Below are 25,002 nucleotides of genomic sequence, written 5' to 3'. Positions count from 1 at the left end.
AGAATCACCGGTTTAGTTACCGTCTCATTCCAACCGGAATGGGTTCATGCGAACCGGCCCTTCTTCAAACGACGATAAATTCAGGTAGGGAAGCCGGGTTTGGTAGATCGATTCTCTTCGCTTTCTTACGCGACCCTTTCCTTTCTCCTCTCACTCCACGCAGATAGCGGGCGGCGGGCGGCGGGCGGCGGGCGGCCGGCGGCCGGCGTACGATTGACGAAGGGCGCCCTAGGTTCGTCTCTCTCTCTCTTTCTCTCTCTCTCTCTCTCTCTCTCTCTCTTCCCCTCCTTCTCTCTGGATGCTTCTCTTTTCTTCTCTTTGCTTCGTTGTCATCTATTTCATGTTTGAAGTTCTGTCCGAGAGAAACAGAAACTGCTTCCGATGCATTTCATTGTTCTTTCAAAGGGGAAGAAAAAGAAAAATCTTATCTTTACGATTCTTTGTTCATCCATCAATCTTTTCTCGAATATCTTGTTTTGCACTATCAATTGTTTACTAAAATAACAGTCTCCTGAAGCGACGAACAAAACAAACAGCAGAAACGCCTGAAAACAGCTAAAAAGTCATTTTTTTTGACACATATTTGTACTGTTGCTCTAATTTCTGTACATAATTAATTAATAACTAAATGTTTGTTGCATCGTCATGTTGTCACGGTTCGTCGGGTTCGATGAACAGTCGGATTGTAAAACATTAATTTTTATTTTTATTTTTTTAACATCGAAAGAAGAAGTCTCTGGCAATGGGAGCCGCCACTGGAGAAGGAGATCGTGAAACTCTTGAAGCTGTGCGGTCGGTAGTGTTCAAGCCGTCCGAGACCCTAGACGAGGAGAGATTCCCGAGGATCAGCGGCTATGATTTCAACCGTGGGGTGGACCTCATGGGCCTCCTGCGTTCCATGGCCACCACTGGATTCCAAGCATCCAACCTCGGAGATGCCATTGATGTTGTCAATCAAATGGTGAGCTTGCTTGCTCTTCATTTTTTTCCCTTTTTTTGATTCCAACTATTTAAAGTTTTCTTAATTTTTGAGCTCAATTCCAAGGCAATCTGTGAAGCTGCTATTCAGTAGAACAACCATTTTTTAAAATACTGTTCTTATCAGTTATGTTTTATTTTCAATTTGTGTCCTAATTGAAGTTAGATTGGAGGCTTTCCCATGAGGAGCCAAGAGAAGATTGCGATACAGAGGAGCTCAATCCTGCTTTTAGAGAAACAGTCAACTGTAAAATTTTTCTAGGATTTACTTCAAACCTTATATCTTCTGGCATTCGGGAGACCATCCGGTTTCTCACACAGCATCGAATGGTGAGTTTTTAAATTTTTGCAGGACTGCATTCTCCTTTTTCCATCTATAGAAAATCCTTTTCCATTCTTTCCAAACTGCATTGCATGCATCATCATGTGTAATTGTTGTTTTGATATTATGTGAACTGACGTAACCTTTTAACGATCTCTGCTGCTTTTGCCATGGGTTACAACAATAATGCGTGTAACCGTTAATCCATGACGAAATTCTCTTTGTCAAATGACTTTAGCAAAGTATACTTTTTGTAAGGCTTGGTGCAGAATAATTAGAGCTTCAATATCATAAATTTTGAAACAAATCAATTGGACAAAGTAAAATAATAGCATGGCCTGATATCCAGGTATGCATTTGCTACTTTAAAACTGCTGTTGTCTCGTGCGGGTATAGTTGGCAGAAAAGGTTCTGGAATAGAAAAAACAGGGTACCTGCAACCAGTCTCCATTATGTAAACACCCATAGGGAGAAAAAAGGTAGACTGGTCCTTGTCTTTAGTTGCCCATATGACAAGATATCGAAAGAAAGGAAAAAATAATGGTGGCAAAAGGTTGCTGCATCTTTTTGTGACATAATGGGTGGCAGAAAGATGATACATAAAGGAAAGTATTGGATAAAAATTCACTTGTTGCGCAATTTCAAGTTAGTTTTGCATGTCCTGTGTATCAGCTTTCTGCTTATGTAACTCCACAGCCTGCAAATTTGGGCTCTAGTGATTTACATTGGTAATACATCTAATGCCCGTACCTATGTTCTTAGTGATATTACAGTCTGAGATGTGTGCAGTCCCTCATCAAGGACTTACAACATAATATAAATAGTAAAATATCCTTATTTAGTCCATCTTAGAGTCAGCATTTCTTTTGATTAAAAGTTGCTACTGCTCCACCTTTTAGTTGTCTTGGTGTATGTATTGCAGATTATGTTGTAGAATGATGTTATTAATATCATTATGGGCATGTGTAGGTAGATGTTTTGGTTACGACAGCTGGTGGTATAGAAGAGGACCTTATAAAATGCCTTGCGCCAACATATAAAGGTGATTTTTCTTTTCCTGGTGCTTATCTGCGCTCAAAAGGATTAAATCGAATTGGGAATTTGTTGGTGCCTAATGACAACTACTGCAAATTTGAGGACTGGATCATGCCGATTCTTGATCAGATGTTACTGGAACAATCTACAGAGGTAATAATTGGACCTCACTTTTAACAGAGCTCTGAGTTATGATTTTTCAGGGATTTTCACACTGCATGGTAAGGAGTCTTTTATGTGGTTCTCTAGTGACAATATTTATGGTACCATTTCCCCAGTTCATACGATTTGCGTTGTATGATAGATGAAAGCAAAGCATGATTTTCTTCATTCTTTTTTCATTTAAATGTTGGTAAAAATCACATCCACTCATGATTGTCATTAAGTTGCTGTCCTGATGATGCTGAATCTTGGACACATTAACTTGCCATCTGCTACATTGCATGCTATGTGCCATCCCTGCTATATTGTTCATAAGCTAGTCATGGTTGATGGCTGTTATAACTGTTTTAGAACAGCTCCATTGTCCTGTAAACATTCAAAATCTGAAAATGTCAGCAGTTACATGTGCATTATGACTATTATAATGCCTAACCATAATAAATGCCAGTGTTAAGGTAATCACTGTTTTGAGAATTTAATGATAACTTTTGTGTTAGGAATTTTTAAAAGAATGGCAGCTTTAAGCTGTATGTGCCATTTTAACTCTTATAATGGTTCTTATAGTGCAGGGATGGAATAGTACAAAAGATCGGTTCGTTGATCTTTCCCCTGGATCAGACCATGATATTCCTAGGGCATGGCTGCAAAGCCATGATAGTGTTATTTAGTATTTACCATGATATAAGAACAGAAAAGGACGTAATCTAGTCATGCTGCAAATTAATTGGAATGTAGAATGGCTGCTCACAACAGATTTTGGCTAGATGGAGTGTGATCCATATCTGAGCAGCTGCAACTAGTACATGCTTGATCCACATTAACAGGTTGCTATGCTTAGTAATAACTTGTTTGTAAAACCTTAGTAAGTAGTGCTGTTGAGGACTATAACTAAGTTTCTCCACATATGTACTAGAGTTTCCTCGGTGCAAAGAGAAATTATCCTTGTGAAAGAACAAGGCATTATTTGCACTATTTTTAGATTCATTTTTTTAATTTTTAGTCTGGATCAGTGCACCTGTTAGTTTTGTACTGAATCCTGTATATATTGCATTATAGGACGATCTTTCTTCCATTTCTAGTGTAAGTAGCTGTTAATTTATATACTCTACTATTAATGTCACTATAACTAGCAATATTATTATGTCATATAGAAACTATAATACTTACATCATTAACAATCATGACCTGGCATCTAAGCAATGACCACTAGTTATATGTTGCGAAAGTAAAAAAATTTCTACTCCGAACAATTATGTTTTTGCTGTAACAGTTTTACTAGACTTTGCATTGACATGTTCTTCAATTTCATGGCTTATTTAAGCAGAATGTAATTTGGACGCCATCAAAAGTGATTGCCCGCCTTGGCAAAGAAATAAATGACGATAGTTCATACCTCTACTGGGCATATAAGGTAATTGTTAATTAGTAGTCATTCTTACTTTCTGTTGTTTTCACTTTCACTCGGGGACCTTCAGGTGATGCTTGTATGAATTACCTAATGCGCTAGAGCAATAGTTGTTTTCTAGGACTGAGGCTGCTTACTTTGAAAACCTTTTCTTGTCTCCCTGAATTTGTTTGAGTTCAGTTGAAAGTTGTCTTACTTTGCAAGATGTGCAAATCATTTGTCTTTTTAATTTGTATCATTTCTGTTTGATGTCCTATAGAGATGAGATAATGATATTTCTTATATATTGCCTCCTATCTATGAAAAATTCTTGTCATACAACTTATTTTAAATCTACCTAGATCCAACATGCTTTAGGATAAAGGTTTCTAAGTAGAGAAAGAGTGGGTATAAACGGTGTATTTTCTGTCAGAATATCCTACTCAGCATTATACATCTTGCAAAGTTTAAAGCATAAGTAAGTTTCTCAGCTTAAGTCATTAGCAGATATCCTTGACTTTTTTGACTTTTGTTTTTATTGTTTTTATTTAAGTTTTCATAGAAGTTGAGAAAATTAGCAAACATATGATTGACTTCGTGATTCATGAATATTGATCTATGTAAAAGAGGTTATAACTAAAATATATGAACGTCATGAATTTGTTAGATGATAAGGAAGGAATGTACATTGATGAAAAGAAATCATAAATATGTGGACTGACATGTATATTTATGTGTGTCCGCTTATATAATACTAGAGTCTAGGGCTTGCATGTATCTCTTTTTGAAGGATGTCAAAACAGTGGAGATGTAGATACATATTTTTCTCCTTGAACTTATGGACTTATGGTCCTTTTTAAATGCGCAGTATTGGAAATTTATTTCAAAAGTCCAACATTTGCTGGACACCCAAATTCATTGAGAAAGCCCACAAATCTGACAACTGTGCTGGACTTGGGGCTTTCCCTTTGTATAAGTAGAGATTTTCTCCTTGGGACTTATGGTCCTTCTCAAATACGCCGTATTGGAAATTTGTTTCAAAAGTCCAGCATGCCTTGGAAACCCAAAGGGTCTAACACACTTGCTGGACTCGGGCCTCTTCATTATATAAATATATATACATATACACACACACACACATACATAAGTACATATATATATATGTGTGTGTGTGTGTTTGTGCGCGCGCGCGCGCATGCGTGTATTCATATGCATGTATGTGTATGTATGTTCATACTTACATATGCACCTATGTATGCATGTATTTATGTATGTAGGTATGATGCCTTGATAAGGAAGATATTGGGAGTTTGCCCTTACACTGAGGAGGCACGGGTTCAATGCTATTGTATAATCAACCTATGGAGACACCAAAGCATCATAGTATGACACAAAAGTGACAGTTGTGTCAGCAAGAACTCTGGTTCCTCATTCTTTGGATGTAGATTGGGAAGCAAGCTAAATCCTTGGATACCCATTTCATCATGCAGCAGCCCAGATCATATGCAATATGCAAATGATCTATACACCAAAGTGGTACCACAATTACACAAACAGAGAAAAATAAGGAAAATATACTGTATGCATGCAAACTCTAAATTGAGTTATACAAGGCAGCATAAACAATGCATTCAAGAAGATGTTGGTGGATTTGTGAGATTGATATGTCAAGTAAGGGCAAAGAATAAGTGAACTTGAGGATTTTGATAGGCAGGGAAAGCTAATGTTAAATTATTGTAGCTATATACCATGATTTGCAAAATGAAACACTCATAGATGGCTCAAAGCTTTGTTGGTTGTTTTTAAGCATGGTTTGCCGTGCTGCTCGGTATAAGATGTATCGTACTGTACCGATCTCATACCGGTATACTGTTCATACTGTACTGACACTCGATACGCTGTCTCGTCCCATACCGAACTGCGTACTAACACTGTAATGGGATGTTATCAGTATAGGTTCTGATACTGAGATGGCGAAGCTTGCTTTAGAGATTTGAAGGTTGCAAAATAGTAAGCCTACATGTAGTCTGTGTTCATCTGTGTTGTATGTTAGGCTGAAAAGTTCAGAAATAAATCAAGAAATTAGCTATAATGAGAATGGGGAAAGTGGAGATGATATAACTTTGATGCTATTTAGGATGATATAAATTGTGTGGAAGTGCGGAGATTAAAGAAAACAAAAAAGCTTTTTTTTTTTTTTATTCAGAGGATATCACATGAAGAACTACAAAAAAAGACTTCTTTTGTGAACCAGCACTCAATAAATAATAGTAAAAATATAACAAAAATCTTGTCAGCTGGTATATCATTTCTAAGTGTAAAGGCAGGTTTTTTTGTGTTGGGGGTTTTGGGGGACAGAGGTGCCTGATACTTAATGCATAAATTTTGTATGTAAATCTAGGTTTACCTATTATTTTCTTTCTGGTTGTTCACTCTTTGCCGTTATCTTAGTGTCTAGGTTAAAGCTTATTTTTTTTCCCACTAATCTCACAAGTATCTTTTGTGAAAGCGGGTATGAGGATATGTAATAAATGATTCCATTACAAAGATTTCGTAAGAGACTTGGCATCACTATTTGTGTGTTCGGTAGCTTCACATGTATATCATACAATATTTTATGCATAGTAAAATGTTAACCATAGGACGCTAACCCAGACATTTGAATTTTTTATTTCATGACGCAGCTCAAAAATATTTTAAGACACATGCAAAGTGCACACATCTACAATAGGAAACATGGTTAAAAATCTTAAATCATTATCAAATTTTCACTTAAAGAATAGTTCACATATATTCAAAAGAATAAGCTATTAATTCTTAATTCCTCCCAGTCTTGTACCATGCTTATCCTTCCTCATATCAGGTTTTTCAGCAAAATCTCAAAATGCTTTTAGTTTTTGCTAATTATAAATTTTTGACGTTTGGACGTCTAGGTTAAGTTAAATCTTCAACTCACAACAATATGGGCATTATTGGAAAAAATAAATTTCAATAATGAACAGTGTATTTTATCAGCTAAAGAGAATCTTGTTTTTATTGAAAGTTAAAACAACGGGGAGATCATGTATTTGTGCAATTCTGCTATTATTGTTCATAAAACAACTAATCTTTAATGTTGCGATAAACCACCATTGGGCAGTGAAATAGAACATGAAACCAAGCAGTGGGAGGAGAATGTGATCTTGAACCATGTGCCTGTTGAAGAATGAGCCAGTATCACTTGAAGGGTGGGAGTAAGAATCTCACAGAGAGAAACAGAGATAGAATCATGGAAATTGTGATGGATCTTGGGGAGAATAAATCATGAAGCCATAGATGACTGTAGGGATGGCAATGGGTAGGGTTGGGTTGGGTATTGTACTATCCATCCCCAAATCCGAACTTAATACCCTATACCCAAACTCTACCTGATACCCAATCGGATAAGAAAAGAGATACCCATTCCCATACCCAATGGGCTCGAAGATACCCACGGATAACCTATTTTCCTATACCCAACCCATACCCGCTCATGCCTATCCCATATTCAAAAAAAATAAACAACCAAAATAATTTTATGCATATTATCAATCAAAACAAAATTATCAATTCAATATAGAACATAATTTATAAGTCCAGATTTATAAAAATCAAATATAGAAATAGAATTATAATTCAAAATAAAACATATAAATAACTAAAATAATTTTATGCATATTATTAAACAAAGCAGAATTACCAAAATAGAATTATAAACATATATATTCGAGTATGGGTTCAGATCGGGTTCGGGTAGAAAACAGCATTACCCATACTCTATCTATACCCGTGCTACAGTTTTCGGATTTTACCTAAATCCGGTTTGATTGGATTTGGGTAGGGTGCATACCCATCGGGTCGGGTCGATTTTGCCATTCCTAGATGACTGGATTCTTGTAACATTGAGGAAATTGGGCATGAGAGATGTGTCAGAAGAGAGATATGAAGTACCATGAGGAGAGAGGGAGGAAGGGTTTTTTTGTGGGGGGGGCGCGGGGCAGAGGGAGGGAGAGATGCTTTAGAATAATAGGAATTGGTGGGGCAGTTTGGAAGTTGGAACCATAGTTTTGGAAGGAAAGAGGTAATGCATGAAAGTGATACAAACTTTTTCAAGACATGCAAATAAAAATAGTGAAAGAAAACTTTGAGATGCTGAGATGTGATGTCATGTAATTCCCAAATCCTATAGAGGAATGCATTAGTCTATTCTAAGTGAGCCTAGATAGAGAGGTGTAGGACCGAGGCATATTCTCACCGATACAAGTGGATATAAGGTCCACTTAACTTGAACATAGAACAGGAAGGCATTTGGGAATTAGGGGGTCACAAATAGCAGACCAGTGGAGGGGTAGAAAGATTCCTTCTGGAGCCAAGGGGGCACATGCACCCTGTCTTCACCAATAAGCATTTCCAAAAACCAGGGAGTGGTCTGTCTTCAAATCATAGCCAAAAAAAAGGACCACGCTTGACAGGGGATTGAAAAATAAGAGTGTACGTATCTATTGAAGAAAAGGTAGCTGAAGGATGTTAGATAAGCACTGACGTCCTGATGTCTTATACACCCATCTTTATGACTGAAATTTCAAAATGATGTCTAATTTAGCCGTTCCTGTTAAAAGGATTTTGTTTCATTTCCCCCCAAAGCACCTCCTTCAATACCATCTTATTTTCAATCTTTTTTTTTTTTTTTGGCACCAAACTATTATGTTTTATGCCATACTTTCACAAGAATTAGCAGTCTGTTGTGGTATAATATGGTCTGGGTTGCTTCTAAACTTTGTATTTCAATTTTATGACCGAATGAGTCTATTAGGAATCAACTACAGCAAATGAAGTTGCCTTTTTCTTAATGCTACTTTGGAGGCAAATTTTATGGAAAGAATATTGTAAGACAACCTGAAAGCAAAGAACTGAAAGCCCTCTGACAAACATGCTGATAAATTTAATGAGACAATTGTATGGTAAGACCCTTCACTTCTTTTTGCCAAAATGACCAAGTATAGAAATGATTCATGCGGACACACGAAAGTCACAGACTTCTCCAAACTATTAAAACATGTACATTGTCCATAACTGCCTCTGTGCAACATTTTCTACTCTAAAGATGCAGCCAATCAAAGTGCAGAAGCACTGACATATGATTTTGGCACTATTTCACTGAAGCATCCAGATGATCTTTGCCTCTTTTTTCTTTAATATAGTTGCCAAATTGCATGCTGAATGGTTAGTGAGTTTAAACAATTACTGACTCATGAACACTTGACTAGAATGGTATTCCTGTCTTCTGCCCGGCATTAACTGATGGATCATTGGGGGACATGTTGTATTGCCATTCAGTCCAGAAACCAGGTTTACTTATTGATATTGTTCAAGGTAAAAGAATTTCTTCTTCAGTGTCCAAGCTTTTCAATTTTCATTTTCAACCATTCTCATTTCCTCATGCAGATATACGTGCAATGAATGGAGAAGCTGTTCATGCAAGCCCTAGAAAGACCGGGATCATTGTTCTTGGTGGGGGGCTCCCAAAGCACCATATATGTAATGCCAACATGTTACGCAATGGTGCAGATTATGCTGTTTACATCAACACAGCACAGGAGTTTGATGGGAGTGATTCTGGAGCACAGCCTGATGAGGCAGTTTCATGGGGAAAAATAAAAGGTTCTGCAAAAACTATTAAAGTATGCTCTTAATCTGCCTCATCTTTTCCAGTCTTTCCTCTCTTACTGTTTCTTTATAGGATCACAGAACTTTGTTTTGATATTGTTTGCCCCATACTCCTGTAGATTTGTACCTTGTCTTAATTGTTTAATGATCTGCTAGTTTACCAATTTGCAAGATTTGTTTGGGTTAACTGTCGCGATATATTAGCTACTATTTGTTTACTTTTGATCAACACTAGGAAAGACATTGAACAGCTTATTGAGGTTTACTTTGAACAAGGCATTCTCATAATGGGACTAATAAAGGTTATGACAGAGTAAACTGATGCATCAGTTTGGCAGACTGAAAATTTAACAGAGTTGTTAAGGAAAATATAGTCGAAGATCATATTAGTACCACCACAAGTAGCGGTAGCAAATGTATGGAAGAGGACTAAGGATGTTGACCAAGGTTTGCCAGATTGGTACTTGGTGTCATGCTGGCAACTAACGCTCCAGTATGGCACCAGGATATATCGTACTGATCAAGGCATATCAGAAACAGAGGGGAGGGAGACAGAGGAGGGGAGAGATTGATGTAGCCCTGATATCATCATCATTGTTGGTGGCATGGTGAGAGAGAGAGATGGTGGTCTGTGCTCATCCTTGTTGATGGCGGCGGCGATGGAATCCAAACCCTTGCAAGGAAATCGAAAGAGGACAGGAGTCACAACTTGCCAGTGGCGAGGAGGATTGGGAGAGAGGGGGAGGTGAGAGGCAAGAGGAGAGAGGAGGATAGGGAGAGAGGGAGACAAGGAAGAGGTGAGGAGTATTGAGAGAGAAGGTAGAGAGGATCAAGGGCTCAGGGGAGAGGAGAGGATTATAAAAGTCTTGAACCATTATGTTCAATTTGGAATAGCCTGAAACAGCTTGAAAACCTAGCGGTACTGAATGGTTAGCCTGGTTTAGGCCAGTTTTGGTATGGAACCAAATTGCGTGACCGAACCATCCCGATTCTTAGCCAATCCAGTTTAATTTGTCTCAAATTGCCCGGTTCGGGATGGTTTGGCAGACTTGGTCTTGACAAAGGAGAAAGATGTTCTAAATGAGTACTAGGATGGAATATTAGGTAGGCTGGTAGGAGAAGAATTTGAAACTAACTCTTGAAAGAATTATTATTCTGGGATTCAATGATTGGATCTTTTAGTGCTAGAATACCCCAGAGTAATGGGCCATTAAAGTGAAATGAAATTTCTCGTTTAGAGTACTAAGATGCATCTCTGGTTGGATATACCCACCTCTTTACCATGCGACTCATAAGATTTATGAAAAGGCATTCCTAGACTTCCTATGATATATTGCAGCTTGGAGCTCAGCAAAAGATTCTCATAATTTGTGAGCTTTGGTGTAATAATGAAGGACAAAATAACAGTTTTAAAATGCAATGCATGAGGCCACATATGTGGCCGCATGCATTGTTGGTCCTTGATGGCATTGCATTTCCTGTATGTGGTCAGGCTGCAATGGGCTGGAAAACAGTTCACTTGGCATTATGCAGAATTGCAGATGTATATGCAACAAGTTTAGAATTGTACAACTGCAACTTTGGCATACTTTTTTTTTTTTTTTTTGTGGGAAGAGAGAAAGAGAGAGATTAGCAGGGACTAATCCCCACCTTTATACCCTATGTGCATCCCATCCATCGGAGACTGACTCCATTTGGAATGTAATCCCCACCCCCTTTTGCCCAAGTGGCAAGAGGTGACACCGGCATACTTATCACTGTGAATTGCATATTTAGCCCTTTTTCTAATTATGTGACCGCATGTGTGGCCTGCTATTGTGTAGGCCATGCGAATGGGGCAAGTTTATGTAGATGATTAGGTTAGAGATAAGTTCTGGAATGGCGACCAACTCATTTTACCTCGTCAGCCATGCCACATAACTCTTCTCTAGTTTGGTTCAACTATCATTGTCCCTTCTTTCTTTCCCCCTCGAGGAGCCAGCCACTTACTAGAGTTTGGGATATAAATTTGTTGACAGTTTCTTCCACGTGAGATAAATTATAACTCAGTTTTCTAAGTTTAGGAATGAAGTAGTGGCTTCTCCTTTGGTCATTCAACACTCATCTTTCACTTCTCTTTCCCTTCTCCATGTTCCTTTTTTTGTCATCTTATTTTGCTTAACTTTTGCTTTATTTGCACTGTTTTGCTGGAAATCTTAATCTCAATTTTTTCATGTGCACTAGCTCTTTGCTTAAGTTTATTGTTGTCTAGCAGCAAAACAGTATACTTGATCATTAATCTCAAGACTCGTGCCTAATATTTTATCCTCAGAAAAAGTTCCCTGCTTCATATTTTTGATTTTGCCTGTCTTGGAGATGCTGTACATCTTCTCTTTATTTCAGCAGTCCAGGAAAAACTTAGAGAGTTGTAGACTAATACTTGAGTTCCGACAGTCAGACTAGGTTTTATTGCATGTAGAGATTTCTGGGCTGCACCTAGAGATCTCCTGAGAGCTATTATCCATTCGAAAGCCCTCCTAACCCTAGGGTTTTATAATCATATGGCAAGATAATATCATCATTTTTGCCATTACATGGTCTTAGATAGCTTAATGGAACAATAGTGTTCTAACTATCTGGTCAGGACTAGTCAGCATCAAAACTGATGCTTATATTCGACGGCAGGTCCAGTACCATTTTTTCTAGACATATTTGGGGAGTGGAAGATTACATATTGCGGATGAAATTGAAATAAACTAATAAGAAGATTGGATCTAGAAGAGGATGAAGGAGAATTATGATTTAAATGAAGAGCAATAAAAAAGTCACGAGTTAGTGATGGAGCAGAGAAGAATATGAGATCCCGAGTAAAGGTTTTGAACTGTTATTATATGAAGACAACAGCAAGATATGCACAGATAGTTTGAGTTTCCATAATATATGTCATACAGAAGGGCATCAAACAGAAAACAGCTAGAAGTCCTTAGTTCAAGCACAAGCAATAATATTTTACCAGAAAGCCTTTAAATTTCACATCAAGTAAGGCATCACCTTGTAGCTATGGTTTCCCATCATATATATTTTTTGAGAAATCATTTTCCGTTATTCTAGATCTAGGAACATTTGAAAACGAATTTTATCCAATGGCTGTAATAAGTTAACAACTGCAAATCGAACCTTATGAAACTGAAAACAATTTTTAGCAAAGCAAATACAAAAGAAAATGAAGAAACTGATTTTCAAGGCATGTGGTTGCATTACAAAGTAAATTCGGACCACCTCCATTGCCAATTGGGTAGATGGAGTCTTGTGAAGGTAATGATGGAGTTGGAGAAAGATACGAAACAAGAGACTTGAGAGTTTTGCTTAACTTGCAAGATATATGTGGTTTCTTTTACACACAATTTTAAAAGATCATGCTGTCACTCGGTCTCTCTTATTCTGCAAATTTTGTAAATTTGATTCCTTTGGTTTGATCTTATTCTGGCAATTCTAAATGTCATGTTGAAACCAAACAGGTTCATTGTGATGCAACTATTGCTTTTCCTCTGCTGGTGGCTGCAACATTTGCGCAAAGGTTGCAGGAAGGGACTAGCACCAATTAACCTCAGAGCCCATGCAGCGGGGGTTGGGGGTGGTGTTTGGATATAGGATTGTGGCTTCATTTGCTTATGATCCTCACTGTTGCATTTATGTTTTCCTAAATCTCGGTCAGCACTCAGTTAATGCATCCAAATGAACAATTTCTAATTTGCTTCTTTTTGTTTCCATGGTTTTTCCTTCAACAGTAGAGTCATATGGTATTGGACAATTTTCGCTCACCATCTGTTTTTCCCTTTCCTTTCCATGGTGGTGGAATCACTCCCTACAAAAACATGAAGTCAGATAAACTGCAACAAGACAAATCAAGCTGAAATTTACTGAGGTTCTCACCTATCCTCGTGGCTGTCAGAGTATAGATCCTCTATTCTGCAGCGCGTCTCCACCACTAAAAGTGTGCTTTTGGCCAAGGCAAGCACTGGAGTTGCTGGTATTGGCATATCTACTCGTTCATGGTCCTCCCTGGAGAGGTGAATCTGGTAACTTGTTCACCACGATTGGACATGAAGGCATCACATAATGTTGTATCTGAACATCCTCGAGCATCAAAACCAAATGATTAGCTTGTAATTTATTATCCTTGATCTGGCAACGCATATTTAGTAGCATTTCTAAGTGCAATAACTTGATCTTTTCAACTGATGAGGACTTCTGCAACTGGTGCAACGAGTTGATGCTTTATCTTTATAGAAATTGTTATGCGTCTGAATCTTGGTGAAGGTCGTCCAAGATTGTCATAGTATGCCAGGGTGGGTCAGAGGGCATCTGTTAGCAAAGTAGCTAACAAGGAAATCTCGTGAACCACCAATTCTTAGTTTGTCATTCAAATACTTGGAATGCAAAGAGGTTTCGTAGCACTAGCTGCCTTATTAGAGTTTCAATCTGGATGTAATACCAAAATTTGTTCTTAGATGGAGTAAAATTTAGTTGGCGTAGACAACTTAATAGTATACCTTGGCAATCAAAGTCTCTCTCTCCATCTCCCTCCAATAGCAACTCAATAGACCATCTTGTCTCTCTGTGTACATATTTTAACATCCCAAACAACCCAGGGCTCAAATCTCTCTTTGCGTTCCATTCTCATATATGTAAATGTTTGTGTAATGTTTTTTTATATATCTTTATACTTTTCTATTATCTCTTTCCTCATCTATCCTCCATTAAGTGTATTAATTAGATTTTCCTGCTACCATACCCTCTCTGCCAGTTCTCTCCAACAATGACCTCTCCCCCTCCCCTCCCTCGGAAGTTACTTGGTGTAGTAATTAGAAGATAGCATCATCGTGCCATTAATCAAGGAAGCAGGTATTGATGGTTAATAGAAAATCTTGATCAAACCAAGACAACTGATTTTTTCTTCTGATAATCCTGTTTTCCTATTTTTCCATTTTCTGAATCTCATGTAGCGTATTAAAACTGTTATGCATTTTTTACGTGCAAACTGCTACAGGGAAATTTTTATTTTGCAATATTTTTTTTCACAAATTCAATTTTATATAACTATTTGTACACTCAAATACTTCAGTTTGTATTTTTATTTTATGTTTATTTTATGTTATTTTAATTTTTATAATTTAAAGATTTTCATGGTAACTTTGTTTTTCATTCTTATGCTCTAATTTATGTTTTGATTTTCTAATGCTGTTTATTTTATATTTGTATGCTTTTATAGTCTATAAATTTTATTTCTTTTTATCTTTTAAATAATTATATCCTTATTATTTTAATTTAATTATTCATTGCACTATGGATATGAATTTTTTAAAGTTATTTTTTTAGTTATTTTGTGTTTTTCCTAGGGCTGAGCATGGGTCGGGTTCAGTCGAGTTGAGAAAAAAATTTCATCTGATCAAATTCAATTGGATTGAAAAAAATTAAATCCGCTGCTGACTATTTATCATGTATAAACTGTTTGAAACTGAAGTGAATGGTTTATAGCGGATTCGGATAGATTGTGTCGGTTTGGACTTCAATATTGATCGAATGTTGAATTTAAGTTCAATATTGGTCCACTTAAGTTTATTTATTTTTTTATCAATTTAATATAAAAAAGATCTAAACCTTATCAATTATAAATTTTGAACTTATTTTTCATCATGTATGAAATAAAATAGAAAAAAAAATTATTCATCTGAAAGCAACTACATCTGAAAACTTTCATTTTAGAATTATTTCAAATTGACGTGTTTCTATCAACAATTCAACATTAATATTCTTATAAATTTAAATGAGTGGCAAGATATTTTTTAGAATGAAATATTGAAGTCTAAACGATGCAGTCCTAAAATAAAAATGAGTTTGTAAAATACTACGTTGGTTGTGTTCGATTTCATATGGGTTAAAAGTATAGAAACTGAATCCAACCGTAAATAATCAATTTTTTTACAAATCCTAACCTGATTCTACCTGATTTGTGTCTTTCAATAGATCAAAATCGATGTTTGTTAGGTCAGATTGGATGAGTTTCTTCAGATTTTAGTTATTTACTTAGCCCTAATTTTTTTCATAAAGTAGATCTTAATTTAAGTTTATTCTATTTTCTGTTTTATATTTTATCTTTGAAGATATTATCCTATGTTTTTCCTTTACATTGATTAAGTTTTATTCTCTCTCTCTCTCTCTCTCTATATATATATATATATATATATATATGCTATAATATATATTTAAAGGTTAAAATAGTTTTCTTTCTTATTATTTCATAATTCAACTAAACATGCAATACACGTGTACAGTATACACAAAAACATACGAAGTTCCTCTTGAGAATGCATTAACTAGTGTAGTTCTACACTCTCATATTAGAAATTTGCAAATTGAATCAAATTTTATTGGTCAATAACTGATTATTATAAAGCAAAATGAAATAAATAAAACTTTTTCACATAAAAAATAAAAAAACTTAAATATTAGAGTGAATCAAATTTTTAATATTGATCTCGTTACGTTAAGCTCCATTCATCAAGCATGCACGGGTGTAATTAATAGGGTTCACGGTGAGTGTAGGGTATAATCTCCCGCGACGATCCATATTCGCCCGCGGCTCCGGTGACAAAAAAAATTAAAAAACTTCTGTTTCAAGTTTTTATTAATTTATTTATTTTTATTCCAAAACAGCAAGCAGAGCGACGGCTCGGAGACGCGTTGTGCTTTGAGATACGTACAGCTCTGTCCACGCGTCACTTGCGCGTCCTTCCGAACTATCCTAAGCCCCGCGTCCACGCCTCGTGCGTCCTCGTCTCGGCGACGGTGGGTTCGAGGGCGGCGGACGGCAGCTTCTTCTTCCCACTCTCAGCCTCAGGTTCTCTCTCTTTCTCTGGACGAAGGTAGGCCGGAGCCCAACATGGAGCCTTCTATGGGCTCTATGGCAGAAGATTGGGCTTTGCACCGGGTATTAGGGATTGGGAATGGGGATTAGGACTCCATTTCACCAATTAAAGTTTTTGGTGTGCAAATTTAGATTCCTTTTCAATTTTTTTTTCTTTTCAATTTCATGCTTATTTTGGGTCCTCCCCCCTGCTATTACGTTTGATATTCCTTGTTGTTTTGAGAGCATGACATTTCTGATGAAAAGGGCTATAGATTCCCACGACAAAGGTGGAACAAATCCAGTTGGATTATGCAATCTATCGGTTGATTCATAACGACAACCTAGAATAGAAATGCAGCTAAGGCTTTATAGGATAGAATAGTTAATTCCGTGATGCGTCATTGGAGTTTTAGCTATAAAGAGACAGTGGATGCTTTGCTACTACTAATTAGAAAGAAAGTAGATTGATCAAAGTTTTATATATATATATATATTGGTAAAAGGTTAAACAATATATTTAATATCTAGTTTTTTCAATATGAAGTGTTATATGTACCTTTGGTTTGCCAAACCGGTACAGAACCATACCTTCGTAACTGGTACGGTACCCATAGATGTGTACCATGCCATTTCGGGAAGTACCTTTTCTTTTGCCGATTTCAAATTGAAATTAGCAAAAAAAATAAAGTTTCCCTAGTTTTCCCTTGATTTTAAATGATATTTTAGATCAAAATTCGCCGTCTCGATACCGAATCCTGTACTGGTAAAATTTTGCTTAATATCGGTACATGGTTCGGTATGGTATGATAATGTCAGTACACTCCGAGACGGTGTACCGATATGAGATCGGTACGGTACAATATGGATGGTATAGAGCGGTATAGAACGGTATAGTATTCTATGTTTTAGATGTATATGAATTTAAATGATATGATAACATATGAACATTGAAAACAATACGTCTCCCTTTGTAAGTTTTGTTATATTCAAATCACCAACCAGTTTTCCTGAGGTGCTTGAAAGAAAATTGAAAAACAAACACAATAAAACTGATGCAGCAAGGTGTAATCAGCGTAATAAACACAAGGATGTTGAAATAGATATATGGTAATACTATGAAGGTTGGATGTAATGATTGCTAGTATTCAGGAAACTTACCATTTTCACTAATCGAAGATAAAATGTTGGATACTCGTTTTCTTGGTTCTGTGATGTGCAACAAAAAAGGATGCAGAAATGAAGGATGTTGAAGCAGTGGTACATTGATGAATTATAATGGCAATTGTATAATGAGATGCATATTGTTGACCTCTAATTAGGTAGGCAATACTTCTGGTTTTTTTATTATTATAAAAATACCAATCAAGATTTATTTATAGAAAAGAAATCGGTGTAATAAGATAACTTAAAATTATCAGCTATCGATAGACTTCTATCCTAGTAAATGGCTAAAAAATATTTGCAATGCATAGACACCAATAACTACACCTAGAAAGTAATGATCTTAAAGTTAGTTTAACAACTGCATATTCTATCTGTTGCATTGAAGTTAATAACTGATATAACATGAAATATATTGTTTTTATCATATGATCGTGATAAGAATAATTCTTGCACCATTTTCGGCATCATGATATGAATCCACTCACATGTCAGTCAATACCATGGTCATTGAAATGAACTTGCTTATGTCAATATTATCACATCCTAGTATAACTATCTAAATGACCAGAATGGATTGGGCATCTTTCATTGTAGTTTCTCTCCCTCTCTGCTCATGCTTATATATACCTTTATTTTTTTTTTCTTTTTTATAGTTATAATAGGAATGGGCTAATAGGAACTGTGGATAAGCAACTCTACTAGCAAAAATAACATGATATGTTATAGAGAGTTAATAACAATCCTTATTGTAACCTAGTAGGACCGATGATTATTGAACAATTCTTTCATGCTTGTCACTGATTTTTATTCATAGTCTCATATGATTTATTGTAAAAAAAAATTATGCATGCATGCTCTATTTTTAATATTAATATTTTCACCAGGTATTGGCATTAGGTATGTTCGTGTTCCTAGATGCTTATTTGATTGAAGAAAAAAATTAACACTATATCCTTAGGTGCTTTTATGGGTGAACGAGATTTGGTTGATAAAGATAAGTTGATATTAAGGGGTTTGCAGTTTCATGGATTTCATGGGGTGAAACCAGAGGAAAAGAAGCTAGGTCAGAAGTTTGTGGTGGATGTTGATGCCTGGCTGGATTTAAGTGAAGCTGGTAAAAGTGACAATTTGTCTGATACAGTCAGCTATACTGAAATTTACAGGTATTTGCTATTTTCTGCTTCATTTTTTGGAGTTTTTAAAACACCATACTCTCAGAATAAGTAGAAATGTTTGTTCTTATCGAGTGAAATAAGAAGTATGATAGAATGCCTTCACTGAAAATCATGATCTAAGAATAAGAAATTTTTTATCTATTAGTTATTTGAAAGTTGAAATAGACATGACAACAAAATTAGCACCAACCCTATCAAGTGGCCAAGGACAGGCTTTGCTTGTCCCAGATTGCAGAACAGCTCTTGTAGCTAATGCTACTGGCCAGGTTGATATAGTAATCAACCTCCATAAATGATTGGGTTGTTTCTTTTTTCAAGTTTTATCCTTTGGATCCTTTATGGTTATTTCTTGATGCCTTACGGTTGAAGAAGGCGTGATAACTAGAAAGATATGATAATATTGATAGTTTATGTGCGCACTTGATGTACTCTGTTTGACCTTCTATGCTAAGACTGTAATAGGTTCAAAGAGTGAGTTCTAAAGTTGGCATAGCTGCAGCTCTATTGCAAAGTTGTTGCTCTCTCAATCTGGCAATGGACAGCCACACTAATTCTGATGTTGTGGTTTAATCTAAGTTTCCAAGATTGTTTATTGTTGTGCCCAGCTCATATTCAGTCAGCTAAAAATCCCATTCAAATGTGATTTTTTAATTTTAATTTCTGAAAGAGGTAAATAGTTTTAATTAAGGAGGAGTTCTGAAATACATGCAGCTTTAGGTTGCCATCTATTCATAAATCAGTCATCAGTGCGCTTCAAGAAGGCATGGATACTTCAAATTTCATGCTTTCACCATATCCAGACGTGATGCTTGTCAGTCACAACTCGAATAGGTGTTGTATGCTTATTTTGAGTATTCCCTTTTTTTTTAAAAAAAAAAAAATGCTCTAGGTACTTCTTGTTTAGACATCTGGAATGCCTCTTGGATTCCTCCAGGGATGAAGTGAAGGACACTTTGTCTTTTTAAATAATGAATTTTTTACCTTCTGTACCATGAATGGTTTATGTTACAGTTTATGATGCTGATGTTACTGTATGTAGTATTGGTGGTTGTTTATGAATGTGGATGACAACTAAATGATGGAGTTTGCAGTTTTTTTTTTAATGTTATTATATTAAGTATTTGCTATGGTATTGTGATAATTTATTATACTTTATGATTGTTTTCTTACATAATATTGTATATTTTCTATTGTATCCTTGTCATACAGTATCCTACTTTTTCAAGATTTGTTGTGTTGGCAATCATTGTTGTGTTGTCTCTGTAGCTTGAAAACTCGGGTCATCGTGCCAAAGAATTAGACGTGGGTACTAATATTGCACTTAGTATGGGTTCATAAGAAAAAATTCTTGGCCAATGGAAGGGCTGGAAAATTAGTTGAGAACCTGAATGCAACATCTGTAACTTAACCATCAAATATAGGTTCCACTTGACATCAGATAGCAGCCTAATTGGTTATTGGTGGGTGCTGGATAAGTCAAGTTTGAGTGAACTTGGGAGCTGCTAGCTTTTGGTGTGAAGGAACCCAAAAAAGTGAGTTTCCCTAGCGGTCCAGAAGTTAAGTTTTTGACTTCCACCCAAATGGTGCCAAAGCGGCACTTCCAAATACTTGCACCTGATTACAAATTCATACTAAAAATGTCAAAAGTCTAAAAAAATACTTTATCCACACAAACAAACAGTTGAGGTGGTCTATGGTTCTTTGATAAACCACTTCTTTGTACTGGACTTATAAACTGTTTTTCATGTACCTCCAACCAAACAGGCCCTTGGTTGTTGAGACTACTGATATCTTGTTAGTTTACCTGCAAGACATGAATCATGGAGTCTTCGATAAATCTTTATTGTCTCAGATGGGATAGAAGTACTCTTGCTCTGGCATTTGCCTCTCAGTTATTCTATGATATTTCTGTAAAAAGTTTTTTGTCATATCAAGCCTCACAGCTTATTTCAATGATAGGGCATTTTCCCTTAAAGAAATTTATTGGGACACGTTTTACTAGATAGGAAAAAATTTGAGAGGAAGAACCTTCCCTTTTTTGTTCTACCCGACCTTTGATGGCACATTGATACCAGTTGCAAGTTAGCTTCACAAGGAAAGTATGTGATATGGACTTCAATAAATCTTGCTTAGATAGGGGAAAAAAAAATCCCCTCAAGAGATCCTGAAAGCTGCCAGCTGTTGGCATCTACTTTGTAGTCACTGTATGAGACAATTCAGTCTGATTCAATCTAGATGAATCCCCATTTTTGTGCTTTGTGAACATCTCTACTATGTGCCGTTGTAGCCATTGCCTATTGGATCCAGCATACATCATTGCAAGATTTAACTACTAATAGCAAATTCACCTTTTGTGGTTGAAATTCTGAAGTTTTGTATATGTATTAATCAAATTTAATTTCCATAATATTAGAAAGGAGCCTGGATTTGTTGAGATTTGAGAGAAGCCAGTCATGAACAGAAAAAAAAAAAAAAAAAAATTCGGGGTTCTGCTGGCTCAATTTATTCATTTATTTATTTCTTTTGGGTGTTTTGAGGTGGTGGGGGTGGGGGACTGACATGCTGGGAAAATTTATCGAGTTTGGGGGCCTCATACCCTCGCTGCCCCCCTGGTTCTGCTTAGTTCTAATATTTTTAAATGAAGATGTACTCCAGATTGGATGGAAGCCTATTAAATAATTTCAAGAATAAGCTGCCCTTGGGCACAGCCAGGGTTATCATAATACCTGTTTTAATTGTTGATCCAGGAGTAAGCTATTTGTATGTTTACAAATGATATATTTTTGGTTGATGGATAAGAGTGTAGGCGAGCATGAAGCTGGAACAGTGCTAGAAAATAATTATAGAAAAAGTTAATTGGATTTAAAAGAACAGGTGCTTTAAATGCGACATCCATGATGTCTGCTTAAAGTTTTTGGTACCATGTACAGAATCCAGTGCACTCTTTAATTGGTTTTTCTACATTAAGGTAATTCTTGCTTATGTCAGTTCCTTTTTAAAGTGAATAAAGAATGCTTTGCAAAGTTAAGACCAATGAAAGAAAAGTAGAGAAAACCTGAGCTCATGATAGTGTGAGTTGCCAGTAGTTGACAAATTTTTTGCATCAGCATGCTCTTAACTTGTCATCCAAAAAACTCATTCGGTCCTTGATCGTTGTATTGATGATGTGCAGGATTGTTAGAGATGTTGTGGAGGGTCCATCTCAGAATCTTTTGGAGTCAGTAGCTCATCTAATTGCAAATACCACATTGCTAAAGTTTCCACAGATATCTGCTGTCCGAGTCAAGGTCGGGAAACCTCATGTTGCTGTCCATGGAACTATTGATTATTTAGGTGTAGAGATACTCAGATACAAAAAGAATGAGAAACCTGAGTCACTATGAGCTGCTGTATGGGATATAAATTATGTTTGAAGTGATGTACTGATGTTTAGGAGCTTGTCTGAGCAACCTCTTGGTTTAAGAATCTTGCCCGTGCAAACAAGCGGTCTTTTATGCTTTGGGAAAGCAATGAAATTTCTTCTCCTTTTTTAAAATATCTATGAAATTTTATGACATCCATTGAAAAAAAAGAGACTTTTGGTTGTTAGTTGGAGATCATGATATTGTTAATTTGCTCCTTACCAGTGATGTCTAAGGCGTTAAAAGGCATATCTCATATGCTCGCTAGGTGCCAAAAAAAGGTCATCGCCCCTTAATGATTCAGGCGATGCTCCTTCATTCAGGCGCACGTCTTTGATACTTTTTAGGATCTTTTTCAGTGAAACGAGGTGCTTGTCTTTGGTGTTTTAGTGAACTTTATGTTTTTTTTTTTTTTTTGATGGCTGAAGATAATGCAGTCTTTGGCGATGAGAATGAAGAATTGACATGGGGGGCTGTAGCAAAGATAGTAGGTGTTGGAGAAGCAAGTAAAAAAACTAGAAGCTAAGCCCAAAAAACTAACTCAAGAGCAAACTTAAAAATAAAGTCAAATTTAGCTCCTAATATTGAAGAGATAGATGCTGATTCAGATGAGACAGAAGAAGATGCTGAAGGATATAAATCCAATGAAGGAGGAGAAGATGAAAGCGATGACAACTTGAAAAAAAATTGAATATGATGATTTTATTGATGAACTTTAAAATTTATGACCATTTATCTTTTTTGTTTTATTTATATGATTCTATTTTAAGACTGTTTATGTTTTCTGTTTTATTGACGAGATTTCGTTGATGAACTTTAAGGTTTATTATGTTTTTTGTTTCATTCATAAATTTAGAGCTGCTTATGATTTGTTATCATAAATTTTATCTTGAATTAGTTGAGTATTTTACTGTTTTATATATGTTTTATATTTAAATTATTAATTATATAATAATTCATATTATAATAATTATCTCTAATTATTATTTATTTATATATTATTTTTTTTTCTAATTTTAATGCCTTACTTCATTCGGTCGAGTGCTTTTCTAGCGCCTCTCATCTTAAGGCACCAGATTCCTTAAGCACTTTAAGGATACCTTTCGTCTTTGATTATCTTGCTCCTTATGTTACATTATTGTTTTAATGTGTGATAAAAAATTATGATCCCTTCTATGGTATCGCATGCAAGAGAATTTGAACCTGCTTGCTCTTTGGTGTTCACTTTGCAAAATCATAGGAAGTGGTCTGGGTGGTTTGAGTAGGCCAATGGGACATGATTCAGGTGGTGTTGCCCTGGCTCTTACAGTGACGTGTATAATTTACCTCTTGGAGCTGTGAGATGATTCAACTGCCGAGTTTAATCTCAGCTGGCCATGCCCACTACTACCATAATTCCTTCCCGGACACATGGTACACCAGGATTTTGCTTGGCTGATGCCTTTCAGAAGAAGATCACCTGAAGTTCTTTGAAGGATTATCCTACTTAGCTGAGCTACAGTAAACCAACTATATCATTGCATCAAGACCCATCCTCACCTAATATTGGCTATATACGCTTATCTCAATTTTTATATTTAATTATCCGTCACACAAATGGCAACAATTTTTTTTTTAAAAAAAATAAATTAAAATTTTTATCAATTTATTATTAAATTTAAAAAATTTATTAAAATAATATTATTTTAAAATTATTTATCGAAATGTTACTCCAAACAAAAATGTTCTATACGACTTTTTATGCTGACTCACTACTCTTATCGTCAACTGAAAAACATGTGGCATGAATTGTCCTATCGTAAGATAGTTCTATAGGTTACGAAGAGGAGAAGAGAGAGGGATAAGTGGAGAGAATCGTCCTATCATAAGGCGGTTCTATAAGTCTTCCTATCATAGCGCAGCTATTGAGTTAGCACCCTTCTCCTTCCTATTCTTCGTGATCACGTGGCAAATAAAATCGCCTTGTAATAGAACGATTTTTTGATGGACAGTATTTTTGTAAATAATTTATATGGAACATTATTTTCATAAATATTTTTAAAATTAATATTATTTTTATAAAAAAATTTTAAAAAAATAAGTACATCGGTAAACAATAGAAATTTTTAAGTAAATAATAAATAATAACCATTTATTATTATTTTATATGTATGGTATGTGTAAAATACTCGTTTATATCTGGAGCTAAAATTATTATCATTATTGCTCCAAGCGTTGTGCCTGGTGTGCCGGTACACGGAGCAGAGCTCATCGATCCACGTGGAGCCCAGCATTGACGAGAATGTAGGTTAAGAACCAGGGATGGATCCTCCACGGTGCCGGGCGGACATGCAGTGCACCCGTGGAGTTGCCATTTGATGGACGGCCATCAAACAAAACACGCGCAGAGACGGGCCGTGCCATGCACGTTCGTACATTGGTTGATGGCCGTTTACCCTGCAATGGCGGCTATCCATGAGCGCAACCTCCACGCTCGAAAAGAAAAGAAACATCATACGTAGCACTTGTGTTGTAGAGGTACTTCGGTAAAAAAAAAAGGGGTGTACTTTCAAATATTTTCACCATTATTGTTGTTATTTTACTATTTTTTTATTGTACAATGGAGTTGATTTGCACTGTATATTTTAAATGGATTAAACCTGGCCTCAAAACTAGACCACCGTTCAATTAGCATGGACTCAAATTTTTTTTATTTATTTAGTTGGATAAAATGGTTGAATTATACCATCCTAATGTAAATATATTCAAAAAAATTAAAAAATAAAATATGATAAAAATATAAAAGAATGTGGGGTGAGCACCGGCAG

The 25,002-nt window shown here is 36.0% G+C and overlaps 2 protein-coding genes across 10 annotated transcripts; both read left to right on the top strand.

The window, feature by feature from the left end:
- The first annotated feature begins 92 nt into the window (after nucleotides 1–92).
- On the top strand, nucleotides 93–13,787 carry LOC105039714 (deoxyhypusine synthase). 5 transcript variants are annotated; one of them, XR_830969.3, is made up of 9 exons: nucleotides 93–232; nucleotides 728–961; nucleotides 1,141–1,308; nucleotides 2,270–2,488; nucleotides 3,822–3,908; nucleotides 9,167–9,272; nucleotides 9,345–9,580; nucleotides 13,064–13,255; nucleotides 13,431–13,787. XR_830969.3 is itself a non-coding variant. In XM_010915973.3 (8 exons), the coding sequence occupies exons 2-8, from the start codon at nucleotides 743–745 to the stop codon at nucleotides 13,148–13,150; spliced, it is 1,122 nt and encodes a 373-aa protein (XP_010914275.1). In that variant the 5' UTR covers nucleotides 93–232; nucleotides 728–742; the 3' UTR covers nucleotides 13,151–13,787. The 5 variants fall into 5 exon arrangements, 3 of the variants coding, with proteins under 3 accessions (XP_010914275.1, XP_010914276.1, XP_019704326.1); XR_830968.2 differs by having other exon boundaries at nucleotides 13,427–13,787; XM_010915973.3 differs by having other exon boundaries at nucleotides 13,064–13,787.
- Nucleotides 13,788–16,292: 2,505 nt separating this feature from the next.
- Nucleotides 16,293–22,329, top strand: LOC105039713 (dihydroneopterin aldolase 2). 5 transcript variants are annotated; one of them, XM_010915969.4, is made up of 3 exons: nucleotides 16,293–16,446; nucleotides 18,578–18,782; nucleotides 21,967–22,329. In XM_010915969.4, the coding sequence occupies exons 2-3, from the start codon at nucleotides 18,586–18,588 to the stop codon at nucleotides 22,175–22,177; spliced, it is 408 nt and encodes a 135-aa protein (XP_010914271.1). In that variant the 5' UTR covers nucleotides 16,293–16,446; nucleotides 18,578–18,585; the 3' UTR covers nucleotides 22,178–22,329. The 5 variants fall into 5 exon arrangements, with proteins under 5 accessions (XP_010914271.1, XP_010914272.1, XP_010914273.1 ...); XM_010915970.3 differs by having other exon boundaries at nucleotides 16,325–16,471; XM_010915971.3 differs by having other exon boundaries at nucleotides 16,372–16,591.
- Nucleotides 22,330–25,002: the final 2,673 nt, after the last annotated feature.

This window comes from Elaeis guineensis, chromosome 1 (assembly GCF_000442705.2).
Source record: "Elaeis guineensis isolate ETL-2024a chromosome 1, EG11, whole genome shotgun sequence".
Classification (NCBI taxonomy): Eukaryota; Viridiplantae; Streptophyta; class Magnoliopsida; order Arecales; family Arecaceae; genus Elaeis; species Elaeis guineensis.
Note: the sequence above shows the minus strand (reverse complement) of the source record. Positions and strands in the feature narration are given on the sequence as shown.

Bases quoted from the DNA above. Each gene is read 5' to 3' on its own strand.
- LOC105039714 (XM_010915973.3), top strand. From the start codon at position 743: ATGGGAGCCGCCACTGGAGAAGGAGATCGTGAAACTCTTGAAGCTGTG. The intron at 2,489-3,821 runs GTAATAATTGGA...TTATTTAAGCAG, and splicing joins TACTGGAACAATCTACAGAG to AATGTAATTTGGACGCCATC. The intron at 9,581-13,063 runs GTATGCTCTTAA...GAAACCAAACAG, and splicing joins GTTCTGCAAAAACTATTAAA to GTTCATTGTGATGCAACTAT.
- LOC105039713 (XM_010915969.4), top strand. From the start codon at position 18,586: ATGGGTGAACGAGATTTGGTTGATAAAGATAAGTTGATATTAAGGGGT. The intron at 18,783-21,966 runs GTATTTGCTATT...GATGATGTGCAG, and splicing joins AGCTATACTGAAATTTACAG to GATTGTTAGAGATGTTGTGG.